The sequence below is a fragment of the Macaca mulatta genome, chromosome 3 (assembly GCF_049350105.2).
Source record: "Macaca mulatta isolate MMU2019108-1 chromosome 3, T2T-MMU8v2.0, whole genome shotgun sequence".
Classification (NCBI taxonomy): Eukaryota; Metazoa; Chordata; class Mammalia; order Primates; family Cercopithecidae; genus Macaca; species Macaca mulatta.
The window spans coordinates 124,939,733-124,954,681 of record NC_133408.1 but is presented as its reverse complement, the minus strand read 5'-3'; the positions used below and the strand labels follow the sequence as shown (position 1 = coordinate 124,954,681).

General features: G+C 39.0%; 1 protein-coding gene across 1 annotated transcript in view; it reads left to right on the top strand.

The window, feature by feature from the left end:
* COL1A2 (collagen type I alpha 2 chain) overlaps positions 1–8,986 on the top strand; it is a 36,741-nt gene extending 27,755 nt beyond the window's left edge. Inside the window, 13 exon segments of the mRNA NM_001266337.1 lie at positions 730–891; positions 2,090–2,197; positions 2,870–2,977; positions 3,367–3,420; positions 3,507–3,614; positions 3,755–3,808; positions 4,180–4,287; positions 4,763–4,816; positions 4,943–5,050; positions 5,378–5,636; positions 6,044–6,228; positions 6,935–7,177; positions 8,002–8,986. Of these exon segments, the coding sequence (NP_001253266.1) occupies positions 730–891; positions 2,090–2,197; positions 2,870–2,977; positions 3,367–3,420; positions 3,507–3,614; positions 3,755–3,808; positions 4,180–4,287; positions 4,763–4,816; positions 4,943–5,050; positions 5,378–5,636; positions 6,044–6,228; positions 6,935–7,177; positions 8,002–8,148 (1,698 nt within the window). The 3' untranslated portion in view covers positions 8,149–8,986.
* Positions 8,987–14,949: the final 5,963 nt, after the last annotated feature.

Sequence of the window (14,949 nt, the reverse complement as noted above, 5' to 3'; positions counted from 1 at the left end):
ATATTTCTATATTTAATTACCCTTTATGGCTAACATTCTGCCACCATTGTTAAGGTATAATTGTTCCTGAATTTAAAGGTGGTTTGGCCTCTAATTTAATTCTGAGTCAGACTCTCCTGTCAGGACTCAAGAAAATTTAATTAATTACCAAGGATTAAGTCTTCTGGTTAAGGTTTCAGGGGAAAAAAATAGCAAAGATGTTGATTTCTTGGAATCCTTTTACAGGTTCATAACAGAAAAATATTCATTCCCTGTAGACATTTAATTAAACCTAGTTGAGAGCGTGTGTGATTCCTCAATTATGAACAAAATGCCTCTATTGGTTTTCTTTAAAAAGAAAAAGAAAGAAAGAAAGAAAGAAAACAAAAAAGAAAAGGCAGAGTCCTTCAAAACTCAGAGTCCCATTCATTTATCATTAACTCCTATCATTCTACATAGTTCTGATTCCAATATGCCAGGGTACCAGTGGCATGGCATTGTTTTTCCTCACAGAAATTTGCCATAGTCTCTCCTCCATTATTTGGTTTGTTACAGCCTCATGAAGGAAGACAGGAGTTGCTTCTTTCTGCAAGAAAGAATGTTAAAAACTATAAATATTTCCCCAAAATGGCCAGGGTATTATTTTATTGCATCACATTGTTTGCATCTTAAGATCTAGAATCTTTGCCTCTCTCTTCCAGGCCCTTGCTGATTAACAGAAAGAAAATGACCTTGTACATTTGCTCATAGGGTATTTCTGGCCCTCCTGGTCCCCCTGGTCCTTCTGGGAAAGAAGGGCTTCGTGGTCCTCGTGGTGACCAAGGTCCAGTTGGCCGAACTGGAGAAGGAGGTGCTGTTGGTCCCCCTGGCTTTGCTGGTGAGAAGGGTCCCTCTGGAGAGGCCGGTACTGCTGTAAGTGATTTCCAACTCCTCTTTCTTAATACTTTATGTTGAATTAAAATAAAGCCCCTACACAAATCTTCAAGTGGCATCAATTTGTTGATGAGTATTGTAGGCTCTCAAGTAGAGCTCAACTGAGCCAGGAAATCTGTCCAGCACACACTGAGGGGCTGTGGCTTCCTCAGATGCTCACAAAGCACAAAATTGGGAAGACAATAAATGAGGGAACTCAGTTTTATCACAGCGGCCCTTTAAGCTATTGAGGGCACCTTACTGGTACCAGGATTAGAACAGAGTCCCATTGCTGTGGCCATTCTACTACAAATTAATCAATCTCAGTAAGTTACCAATTTCTTAAACATACACTGTCCAGTACTAGTGCTACTCTGAAAGGTGCCCCTAGTAGACCTTAGATGCCAAAGTCAAAATTTGCTTCCTTTTGAGATACTGATTTTACTGATTCCCTTTTTGTTTGTTTGTTTGTTTGTTTGTTTTGGGATGGAGCTCCCCTGTGTTGCCCAGGCTGGAGTGCAGTGGCACGATCTCAGCTCACTGCAACTTCCACCTCCCCAATTCAAGCAATTCTCGCCTCCCAAGTAGTTGGGACTACAGGCACACGCCATCATGCCTAGCTAATTTTGTATTTTTAGTAAAGACGGGGTTTCACCATAGTCAGGCTAGTCTCGATCTCCTGACCTCAGGTGATCCACCCACCTTGACCTCCCAAAGTGCTGGGATTACACAGGTGAGCCACCCCACGCAGCCTGATTTCCTTCCTTTTGTGTATATACCCAGCAGTGGGATTGCTGGATCTTATGTAGTTCTATTTTTAGTTTTTTGAGGAACTCCTCTTACTATGTACAACTATAATGTATCCATAATAATTTAAAATAAAATTATTTTATTTGTTTCCCTGCCTCGAGGCCATAAAACTCTGTTTCACCACCCCAAGTGTCTTTATAAATCTCAACCACGTATTTTTAAATGTTGTGCCATTGGTCTCAAGGATGAATCAAATACAGAAGTATACATGCCAAGATGTAAACTCACTGTCATCACTAGACAAAAGATATCCAAGGATATTGCCTAGTAATATGAGGTCATTAGCCTTTTTCTAAGCTGAAGACACTTTATTCTCACAATCTTCAAGCCAACCTGTGTTATCACCCAGGCTCTTACCCATAATACTCAGTATTTTTTCTCCATTTAGGGACCTCCTGGCACTCCAGGTCCTCAGGGTCTTCTTGGTGCTCCTGGTATTCTGGGTCTCCCTGGCTCAAGAGGTGAACGTGGTCTACCAGGTGTTGCTGGTGTTGTGGTGAGTGCTTGACAATATTCTGACTCCATTAACATAAGAAAAGATTTTAAAAGCTGCCACTTCAAATGTGACAGATTGATCACTGAATAACTTCACTTAAGATTTTTATTCATGGCATTTTCTTTATACAGATCACATGTCACTTGTCTAAGAAGCTTTAATACCACCTTACTTAGACACACACTATAAAGACACAGCTTAAAATTATGCAGAATGATTTTTGTTCTTTCGACGCGCTTAAGAACGATACAATCTCTAATTGCATTTACTCCTCTGCAATATGAAATGCTGGCATCATTTATCCTGTAGGAAGAATGAAACTCTGGAAGTTCTGAATCATTCCATTAAACCTTATACGTGACAACAACTAGAAACCATCTCATCTCCATAAACTCTATCAACTTTATGAATTCATTTCATTTGGGATACTAAATGACACGAGGCTCACTTTTTACAGAGCAACATCCCGTGATTACATAAAGCTGGCCATCTACATGTGGAGAAGGAGGGCAGGGATGATACTGATGATACTTCTTACCACTGTGTGACCCATTCACATTCAATTTACCTTCTTTCTTCAACTAGAATCTCCTGAATAGGGTTGTTTTGGAGGGGAAGGTTAGCATTCTGTCCAATGAGGGGAATGTCATTTTATCTTCTCTGCCTATTTAGGGTGAACCTGGTCCTCTTGGCATTGCCGGCCCTCCTGGGGCCCGTGGTCCTCCTGGTGCTGTGGGTAGTCCTGGAGTCAATGGTGCTCCTGGTGAAGCTGGTCGTGATGTGAGTCCAACACTTGGTTTGTAAAATAAAACCGAGCAGGATTTCATTGTGTGAAACTTTATGTCCTCAGCAGAGGTTCTCTTGTTCCAAATTTCTGAACAAGATGGTCAGCTTCTCCATAATATCTACACCTAGTATTGAAAATATGAAAAACTGCTTAGGCCAAAAAATGGGCTTTTCAGTAGCACACTGCAAAATTGGGCCCAAGTATTTAAAACATCTCTAAAACATATCTAGGTTGGCAGGTTTTTATCCCTAGTTTTAACAGTCTGAAAGAGGGTTCATTACTACTGAGCACTGGAAATGATGAAGACAGAGTAGCCACAACATAGGGGCTGGTAGGCAGCAGAGCCTCGCCAACAACCTTAATTTGTGTGGTGTCTTCACAGGGCAACCCTGGGAACGATGGTCCCCCAGGTCGCGATGGTCAACCCGGACACAAGGTCAGTACACTTTTCATCTTTCTCTAATTCAGTAGTGATTAAAATACAACCCAGATTGATGCTAAGCTTCATTTTGCCTTTGATAGGGAGAGCGTGGTTACCCTGGCAACAATGGTCCCGTTGGTGCTGCAGGTGCACCTGGTCCTCATGGCCCCGTGGGTCCTGCTGGCAAACATGGAAACCGTGGTGAAACTGTAAGTTTGTGAATATCATTCCCTCAGTGCAGCATTCTCGTGGGCTTCGCTTCTGACTTCCTCACACTTGGGGATGGTGGGAGAGTGGGGAGAGGAATCTTGGGCCTGGCTAAGTTGTGTTTTTCTTTTCCATTTCACAGGGTCCTTCTGGTCCTGTTGGTCCTGCTGGTGCTGTTGGTCCAAGAGGTCCTAGTGTATGTACATGCTGAAGATTTCTTTACAAAATTAAAATTTAGAGAGAATCAGTCCAAAACATCCATTAAGAAAATAAACAATATTTCAGCTAGACTTAATATTTTTAAAACATTTCAGTCCATGCTGAGAATTGATACAAATAACTTGAGCTATTTTAAATCTCTTCTGCTTGTTTGTATTAAAAGATTACAAGGATCTAGCCACTTTACAGATAGCGCAACTAAAGCAGATTACTAGCAGAGGTGAGAGCTTAGCTAGACCTTTACATGTCCTGAGTTACCTTTGTAAATGAATTAAGTAGTATTTGTGGTGAAGTGAGTATCATTTTTTTAAAACGGTAAGTCTTATCCATCCTTCTCTTTTTTTATAGGGCCCACAAGGCATTCGTGGTGATAAGGGAGAGCCCGGTGATAAGGGGCCCAGAGGTCTTCCTGGCTTAAAGGGACACAATGGATTGCAAGGTCTGCCCGGTCTCGCTGTAAGTAAACTGTAGCCATCTCGCACATAAACTGACCCTGAAGGCCTTCAGCTCAGAAGGATTTTCATATTTTCACTGCTATTGTTCCAATATAGCCTCTGTAATATCCATTTCCCATTCTCTGGCTAACTCCATCTCACTCTTGGAGATAATGCTATTTCATCCCAACATGAAAGGTGAGGATTGAGGGAGATAGAAATATACATACATTAAAATCTCCTGGCAACAATGTCCTTCAACCCCACTTAAAATAAACATAATTAGAGGAATGACTAATATTGCACTGCTGAAATAGGTTGTGAAAAAAATAATTGAATATAATAGACATAATGGGAGACAAGAGCCCCACTTTACATTTTCAATTTTCTCAATCCGGAGTCCATTTAAACTAAAGTTTCCCATTCAATTTGGAAAAAAAAAATCCGTCTCTTGAAATGTGCTCTGAAAGTGTGATTTTCCTATTCTCTCTTTAAAGGGTCACCATGGTGATCAAGGTGCTCCTGGCTCCGTGGGTCCTGCTGGTCCTAGGGTAGGTAGACTCAAGAGAAGACAGTTCATCTCTGAAATAGAAGCTAAAGCGAGCAGTGAGCCCCAGGCTGCTGCTCCCTTGGTGGGATTCACCAGCTCACATGCACTTGGTGTCTGTCTTCCTTAGGGCCCTGCCGGTCCTTCTGGCCCTGCTGGAAAAGATGGTCGCACTGGACATCCTGGTACAGTTGGACCTGCTGGCATTCGAGGCCCTCAGGGTCACCAAGGTCCTGCTGTAAGTGTGATTTGGGGAAATAATAAAGAAGATCACTGACCTGAGGAATATTTTCTTCAGACTAAACCAAGACAACTATGACAACCCATTAAAGTTAGCCCAATTTCAATATATCCTCTAAAATATCTGGAAATTGTCTATATGCAATGGGCTTGTTAAGCCCATCCCTGCAAGTATGCCTGGGAGCACGTTATTTATTTATTTGAATTTGATTATTTTTTACTTATTAGAACATGCTTCCGTGTGAAGCTCAACGAAAATCTGCCATGGATGTCTCTCACTGTAACAAAGTACAAAGCCTCTCCTCTCTCACTTTCACCTTTGCAGGGCCCCCCTGGTCCCCCTGGCCCACCTGGACCTCCAGGTGTAAGTGGTGGTGGTTATGACTTTGGTTACGATGGAGACTTCTACAGGGCTGACCAGCCTCGCTCAGCACCTTCTCTCAGACCCAAGGATTATGAAGTTGATGCTACTCTGAAGTCTCTCAACAACCAGATTGAGACCCTTCTTACTCCTGAAGGCTCTAGAAAGAACCCAGCTCGCACATGCCGTGACTTGAGACTCAGCCACCCAGAGTGGAGCAGCGGTAGGTCAAGATGTCCAGACCAGACTGACCCTTCTCACAAGTTGAGCTTTTCAAAATTAGTTTCCATTGACATTTAGAGTGAAAATGCATTTGGGTAAAGATTACATTATGTGAAATCACACACAATTAATGAAGCATCATCTTCTCCCAACCAGCACCCAACCTCATTTCTCTTAAAATGTATTTTTGCACTTTTCATAGTAATAAGTACCCTGATTTGATTTTTCATGGAGGAGGGGAGGGAAGGAACTGTCTAATCTTAAAAACAGCCACTCTCTTCTTCTTAAATGTGGGGTAGACAATCAAAAATGTTACTTACTAGAGTCAGTATCTTTCATTAGTTATTATTAGAATCTATGTTCTGCTCAATGAGAAGTTTCATGATCTGAATGTTATTTTCTTAAAAGGTTACTACTGGATTGACCCTAACCAAGGATGCACTATGGATGCTATCAAAGTATACTGTGATTTCTCTACTGGCGAAACCTGTATCCGGGCCCAACCTGAAAACATCCCAGCCAAGAACTGGTATAGGAGCTCTAAGGACAAGAAACACGTCTGGCTAGGAGAAACTATCAATGCTGGCAGCCAGGTGAGGAATCCCCACAAACACCTCTCCTTCTGCTAAATAATATTTTGGTAGAACTGTTTGTTAATTATCTGCATTTTAATCTCTGACAAAAATGGGCTTATTAAAAAAAAAAAAACCTGTTCATTTCCTGGGTTCCAATTTTGTCCTAAATTGCACATTAGAAGATGGATTGATTGGACACATCCATGTAATTCAAAGTTATTATTCAAATTTGACTTAATTGGTAGTCATTGAAAAAACTGACTAATGTCATTTAGTGTGAAGGAGCACTGGCCAGCATATACCCCACACTCATGCATATGCATTTTCAGAATGTGAGCAGCTTTTCTGAATTTTTAATCAAACCTTTTCACCAACTTTACTGAATGCCTACTGGAATTCCATAAATTACAAAATTACAGAAAAAGAAAAATGTCAGAATTTCTACCTTCTCATTCTCTTATTCTAAAGAAGAAAGCATATGCAAAAAGGATTAATTGGAACAGATAATGTTTTTAGATGACCTTGCCTCAGTCTACTAGGTCTTTTGTTCATCTGGGTAACTGATATTTCAAAGACAAGTGAATTAAGTTTTCTTTGAAAGTACCCTTTTCCTAAGCTTGGCTCTGAGTCCACTCTTCCTGAGATTTTTTTTTTTTTTTTTTTTTTCACTCTTAGTGTCTGAGTCCTTCTCCAATTAACTGGAATTTCATCTTATTTTCTGTAGTTTGAATACAATGTAGAAGGAGTGACTTCCAAGGAAATGGCTACCCAACTTGCGTTCATGCGCTTGCTGGCCAACTATGCCTCTCAGAACATCACCTACCACTGCAAGAACAGCATTGCATACATGGATGAGGAGACTGGCAACCTGAAAAAGGCTGTCATTCTACAGGGCTCTAATGATGTTGAACTTGTTGCTGAGGGCAACAGCAGGTTCACTTACACTGTTCTCGTAGATGGCTGCTCTGTAAGTAATAGTGAAATATGGGAATAGCTTTGGGAAGTGGGATGGGGGGTTCTAACTTAGATCCCCCACAAGGAGGGGTCTAAAGGGAGGGTTAAATTAACAGAAGAATGAGAGAACTATCTTATTTCATCTTTATTTCATAAGTAAATTCAGTTTTTGTATGTATTTTATATTTATTTATTTATGCATATTAATTTCATATTTAAACTCAGATGATAAATTCAGAGTATTCTTATCAGATAGTGCCTTCTGAAATACTGAAATGTATGCTATGTCCATGCATTGTTTTTCCTTTAGCATAAGTTTTTTAAATGATAATGTATGCCCAGAATGTAAAATTTCTTGAGACTCCAGTGGCTTAAACTATAATTTATAGTTATGTGTATTTTATTTTACTTATTAGTATGGCCTACATTTAACTTTTAATGCTTTCTCTACAATATGCTATAAATATAAGAAAAATTAAAATTCACTAACAGCAATACTACATACCCACCCAGGTCCTGCTCTCAAAGACACACATAGACGACATACACACAACAATCCTAAAAATGACTTTGTAGACATAAGTCATTTGGAACGTGCGTTGAAATGTTGTGGGGTTTTTTTGGTTGGTTGGTTGGTTTTCTGTTAGACTGATAGAGAGCCCCTCCCACTAAAGACACCCTTGGTACTGTTATTTCAAAAATGAACTCGTTGATCTGGGACAGACATCTTCAGAAGGACACATGCCAAACAGTGGTTCTTATGAAATCAAAGGTTCAGATGTTATCAGATTCAGAAATAGTGATGATTTGCGTATCTATTTTCTTCTCTTTAAACAGAAAAAGACAAATGAATGGGGAAAGACAATCATTGAATACAAAACAAATAAGCCATCTCGCCTGCCCTTCCTTGATATTGCACCTTTGGACATCGGTGGTGCCAACCAGGAATTCTTTGTGGACATTGGCCCAGTCTGTTTCAAATAAATGAACTCAACCTAAATTAAAAAAGAAAGAAATTTGAAAAAAACTTTCTCTTTGCCATTTCTTCTTCTTCTTTTTTTAACTGAAAGCTGAATCCTTCCATTTCTTCTGCACATCTACTTGCTTAAATTGTGGGCAAAAGAGAAAAAGAAGGATTGATCAGAGCATTGTGCAATACAATTTCATTAACTCCCTCCCCCGCTCCCCCCAAAATTTGAAATTTTTTTTCAACACTCTTACACCTGTTATGGAAAATGTCAACCTTTGTAAGAAAACCAAAATAAAAATTGAAAAATAAAAACCATGAACATTTGCACCACTTGTGGCTTTTGAATATCTTCCACAGAGGGAAGTTTAAAACCCAAACTTCCAAAGGTTTAAACTACCTCAAAACACTTTCCCGTGAGTGTGATCCACATTGTTAGGTGCTGACCTAGGCAGAGATGAACTGAGGTCCTTGTTTTGTTTTGTTCATGATACAAAGGTGCTAATTAATAGTATTTCAGATACTTGAAGAATGTTGATGGTGCTAGAAGAATTTCAGAAGAAATACTCCTGTATTGAGTTGTATTGTGTGGTGTATTTTTTAAAAAATTTGATTTAGCATTCATATTTTCCATCTTACTCCCAATTAAAAGTATGCAGATTATTTGCCCAAAGTTGTCCTCTTCTTCAAATTCAGCGTTTGTTCTTTGCCAGTCTCATTTTCATCTTCCATGGTTCCATGGAAGCTTTGTTTCTTGGGCAAGCAGAAAAATTAAATTGTACCTATTTTGTATATGTGAGATGTTTAAATAAATTGTGAAAAAAATGAAATAAAGCATGTTTGGTTTTCCAAAAGAACATATTGAGTAAAATTCCTTGCTTCAATGCTCTTTGCAATATAAATATGCATCTCTACCAGCCATTAGACCAAGTGCCTCTGATTAGATAGAAATTATGCAAAAAGGGCAGTTTGGTGTGGTAGAAAGAGCAGAGAACGAGGACCCAGGAGAGGTGAACTCCAATTCTGGCTCTGTTCCTTGTGGCTGAGTGACCTGAAACTCTGAGCCTCTGCATTTCCGTTTCCATAGCTATAATATGAAAATATTCCTTTTCAGCACTATTAAGCATTTGCCCTACTCAAAATATGTAATACTTAAGCAAGATGGCATTTTCGATCTAATTTTACTATAACCAAATGTCCATAGAAACTTTTGGTTTATTATGTATTAAACACTTTGTAACAGTGGCTGAAAGTTGGTCTATGAGCAATTAATACTATTAACTAAAACAGTTTCAAATATTCAGTAAAAATGCCATACACTTAAATCTGAGGCAACTGAATACAATGCCTGTTAAGAGGTAATGTGTGTGCTGTCAATCAGGATAGACAGTTGTGGATAATAGTACCATGAACACCTACCTGCCAAATCAAGTTCATTTTCCTCCCCTGCACCTTTCAATGACATCTTTAATACACTTAAACATAGTAATGTGTCAAGTAAAATGTTAAGATTCATTTAGAGCTTATTTCCTGTTGCAGAACATAATTGTGATTGTAATATTTGCCTCGTGTTATAAGTCATCTCAAGATTCAGTTAGTTTTAAAGGCAAAAGACTGAACATGGTAAAAATGTAATATTAACCCTAAAAAGTTAGCATGGTCTCCTAACCAAAATGCAGATTCCTGGTCCTCATCTGCCAAATTCAGATTTAGTAACAAATTGGTATTCTTATGCATCCTGTGAAATTCTGATGTGCACCAATTGAAGAACCATCCAATGAGATTACTGCCATAGTCCTTTGTAGTTCTAATATTCTGTGTCTGACAAGAAGGAATATATATACCTGACCAAACCATATAAAGAAAACTCCTGGGATCAGAATGCTGGTACTCCCTGTAAATTAGTAATTAAAATGACCATGCAAACTTACGTGATAAAACAGTTAGAAATCTCTGGATCAAATATGAACTATGCCATCTGGCATATAGCAAAAGAAATAAAATAGCATTTATTGAGTACCAGCTAGAGGCAAAAATCATGCTAAATAATAATAATGACCTTTGTCAAACTGAATCTGAATTAGCAGATTTCCTAAGCCAATGCTCACTTAATAATCACTTAATCATCATCGGTGTGAGACAACTGAAAAATAGGCAAAAAAATAATCATACACCTAATAGATTACAATGAGGAAACAAAACATGGTATATCCAGTAAACAACAATGAGGAAATAACTTACAGTATATCTAATAGATAATGATAGGATGAATAGTGAAATAAATTTTGGTATCCCAATAACATTTATGATGATGACTGAACAAAAGAAAAACTTCCTAGAATAAAATTTTCAATCTTGAAAATCTAATATTCAAGAACGCTGTCATTATAATTAGATATGTTAAACATATATGTAAAAAAATGCTGAGAGTAGGCGCATTTGTGTAGAAGTTTAAGGATAATTTTTAGGCCTAAAATTTTCAAATTTGCAATAATGTAGCTATATTACTTTATTATTTACAACAAATTTACTCTTAAAATATTATGAAAGAAGATAAACAGTCAAAAGTGAAAATATTCTGGTTCAGGAGTAGCCATCTCCAGGGAAGGAGTGGTCAACCTCCCATCCACCTGTTTCCTGAAGAGAAGGACAAGCCTGGCCTAAGGGTCATCATCCACCATGGACCAGCCACCCTGAGAGAAGCTTGGGAGGGTGTACAAAGCTCTACCAGGCCACAGCATCCTCAGGTAGCTCAGGGAGCTTATAGTTCAGTTCCAGAGGCAGAATAAAATAATGTGTGAACAGAATTTTAAATGACATATCCTCTGAGGATAACAGAAGACACTATTAATTAATTAGAGGAAGTGTTGGGAAATTAACCTTTGTCTCACACAGTAACTGATATTTGGATTGAACTAGCCTCTCTTGATAGAGATCTCATTTCACCTGCAAGCTCTCTGTCTGGCTCAATGCTTCTTCTCTGGAAGTCACATATTAGAACAGGCTGGTACTTACCAAGCCAGGAGGTCCACTGTGAGTGTTCCCAGGGCCTGGGCTCAAATGTGGACATAGAGCAATGGACTGAAGACTTGGCCCTTCCACGACCAGCCCACTCTTTACAGGCTGATCACCAGGCCCAAAGCATACTCCTCACAACATTTCTTGACCCTTGGTCGAGTGAAGGTCAGCCACCTTTAACTTGTAGGAGTGCGAAAGGGAAGAAAATTGCATGTCAAAGAGAGAAGAAGCAGGTAGCCAAGATCTGGGGAGGGGACATTAATCAAGTCTAGTAAAAAGGGTCATTTAAAATTCTAAAATCAATACAGCTAATGCACTGGCAAAGAGCAAAGATACCTGAGCAATGCTGAACACATTTATTATCTTTAATGCCAAAAGACTTTTTTATGCTATTCCACTTAATATCACTGAAAAGGAAGTTCAGAAATTGGATTATATATAAGAAAAGTTGGAAATGTCATTCTGGGTCAGAACAACAATCCATCTAGATGAGTACTTTGTCTTTGACAGTGGCACCAGGGGAAATTTGGGAGAAAGAGCAGTTGGCACTTCTCATGAAGCCAGCCTCAGAACTCCCATTTAATAACCCATTGTAAATCTTTTTTGTACATAGATGTATCTAAACTCTTCCAGAGTCCTCTATCTGTTTTGAAATATGTTGGTATTACAGTACCAACAGGAGAGAGCTAATGCTGAATTGTTAGCTCAGCTTCCTAACTCTCTGATCAAGTAGCTAAAATATGTTTTCTATCCTTGTGCCTGGATCAGCCGTGGATTGGACAACTCCGTATCCTCAGGGAGCACTAGTAACTGCAGCAATGGGGCCATAGACAACCCATAATGATTGACTTATCCCTGTTGTTCAGTGAAATGAGCACATAATTTGTGGTCAGCAGCCAAGGCTAGGAGTACTAGCTCTACCATTGATTAGCCCAGGGCCCTTGGGAAAGTCTCTTAAGTTTTTTGAGAATTTAGTTAACGTGCCTGCTCTTAGAGATTTCTATTACCATACCTATCATCTCACAGAACTGCTCGGGGGACCAAACCAGGCATGTGTGAAAGTGCTGAGTAAAGTATGGGCAAATAGACTTGTCATCACTAGGTCCAAAATTTCCGGGCCACCGGTGGAAACCTCTTGATTTATTTTCTGATCACTGGCCCTCTAATTTAAGAGGAAGAGAGTGTAGAATTTACACTTAATTAGCACCACTCTCTAAAGTGGTAGTCTATCAATTTTGAATTATGCCTCCTTATTAGTAAAAATTTGAGTTCTTACAACAAATTTACTTACGTATATATAAATGTTATGCATATATTATGATGCTAGTATATGCAATATAAAACCTCTACAGAAAAAAAATTTGTAAAGACAGAAAATAAATACGCATAGAAGGGTCCATAGTCCAGTGGATCATTCTGCATGCCCCTGGGATGCATGCACCACCCCACTTCCATTTTAGAGAGTATTGCACTAAACAAGGATGGTCTTCAGGGGAGGAGGAGCATCAATGAACTCCTGAAATCACATGTTACATACATTCGGTGGGTATGTACATTTTTCTTGGAAGAAAAGTACACAAATTTCATCTGATACTCCTAAGGGTTCATGTCCCAATAAGATGCTATAAGCCACTGCACAAAAGAAGCTTTATCCACATCATTAAACCCTGGACTTTTCTGAACTATGACTTTCTTTTTTTTTTTTTTTGAGACGAAGTTACACTCTTGTTGCACAGGCTAGAGTGCAGTGGTGCGATCTTGGTTCACTACAGCCTCCGCCTCCTAGATTCAAGCTATTCTACTACCTCATCATCCCTAGTAGCTGGGATTACAGGAATGCACCACGCCTAGCTAATTTGATATTTTTAGTAGAGACAGGTTTTGCCATGTTGGTCAGGCTGGTCTCGAACTCCTGACCTCCGGTGATCCACCCATCTCGGCCTCCCAAAGTGCTGGGATTACAGGTGTGAACCACCGCACCCGGCCTGAACTATGACTTTCATATCTCATCTTAGGTGTCTTATTCAGAACATGCTACTTCTCCTATCCTAAGACCTGAGAGAACCAGTCCAAATTTAAATAACGGTTTGTCTTTTATTCTTCCACTTTTCTGATATGAGTCCTCTGTCCTATGCTTTAACAAGGCTTGACATATATCTTATGACCTGTTCTTGTACTCTGCAACATAAAAATGCACCAATCTTCAGAACCTTTTTAAAGAAGAGCAAACAAACTCAGTAATGGGGGACAATTAATTGAACTATGCCTTTTAGGTAAAATGTGAATGTATTCGTTTTTTAATTTTTAAAAGTGACAGAGTTTAACCTAAAAATTATTGCAATTCCTGGCACTGTAAAATGTCTTGAGGACAATACTGTAATTGTTTTCCAGGGATCCTCAAATCACCTCATAGAACCAAATTTTTTCATCTGATTGCTCCAAAGCAAACCTAATATTCTGAGCTCCAGACATAGGAGTAATTTTGGCCAAAATTAACAATCCTACTGGAATCTAGAAAGGTATCCTTAAAATTGAGATTCACGATAAATTTAAAGAAATTTATAAGCAAAGCACACAATGCATTTTACCATCAAAGCGAACGTATTTTTGTAGTGCGGCATTGCTCTTGGTGTCCCATGGCTTAATTAACCACAATAATGATGAAAGAAAAGATAAACAATATCTTAAAAGTGGAATCTATTAACGCTAGGCAGAGTAAGAACACCTACTGCCAAGTGGATGGACCTTTCTATCTCTACGGAATGTCAATTCGAGTTCAATGCTCCCCCTGCTGGCTGGATAACAGAACACCTCAGTCCTTTAACAGTACCACGGGCATACCATTGGAGAATGAAAATTCCAATTTAGGAGGAGAAAATAGAACAGCTTCCTGTGCTTATATCCTGTTAACTCCAGACACACAGACTTCTCCTCAACTTCCATAGGGGTCTACCTTCATGTTCTCAGTACTCCCTATTTTACTTTCCCTCTCTGATCTATCTTTAATATCACTCCCATGGAGCCAATAAATGGAAGCCACAAAGAGACAAACATAAGCTCAAACAAAGAATGAACTTTTGGATGAGTAGAGCTGTCCAATGCTACAAACATTGCCCCAATATAAAGTGAGCACCTTTGAGGATTTAAGCAAAGGGTGGGTCTATTATATGGAACAGAGACAAGAGGGTGTAGTAACAAAGAATCAGTGTTTAGGAATCCAGAGCTATCTGGATTTGTATGCTGTCCACCATTTCCTAATCTGTTAAATGGGGATAATAAAAACACTATCCACGGGACTGTCAGGATCAGAGATGTGAATGCATAGCAGCTTGCAAGGTTGGCCGGAGGTAAGCACTCAGGAGCATTAGAACCATCACTATCATTATCCCCTCAAGCCTGAATCCTCCCTAAAAGCCTTTAATTCCAACGCCAAGAAAAGTAACCACTTTTTCAGAAGTACTATCTTCTCTAACAACAGTAGCCTAAGATGCTAGCGCATCTACAATTCAATTATCCTGCAATTTCCCTTACCACAGATAGCTTCCAGCAAAGTCTCAAATACTCACAATTTTGGTGAGTCCTTCTCCACAACCCAATAGAAAAGCATCCAGTTTTTATTAAAAGTATAAAAATCTCTCTAATGTTTTGCAAAAGTAAACCCACAATTCCACCTTCACAGTCATAAAATAAAATTGCTGACAAAAAGAACAAATTTGCATTTAATATTTGACTGGTCTGTCCCCTATGCCTTAGGTGTCCAATTTTGGAGGAAAAAAAAAGATTTCTAAGCTTAGAAATGG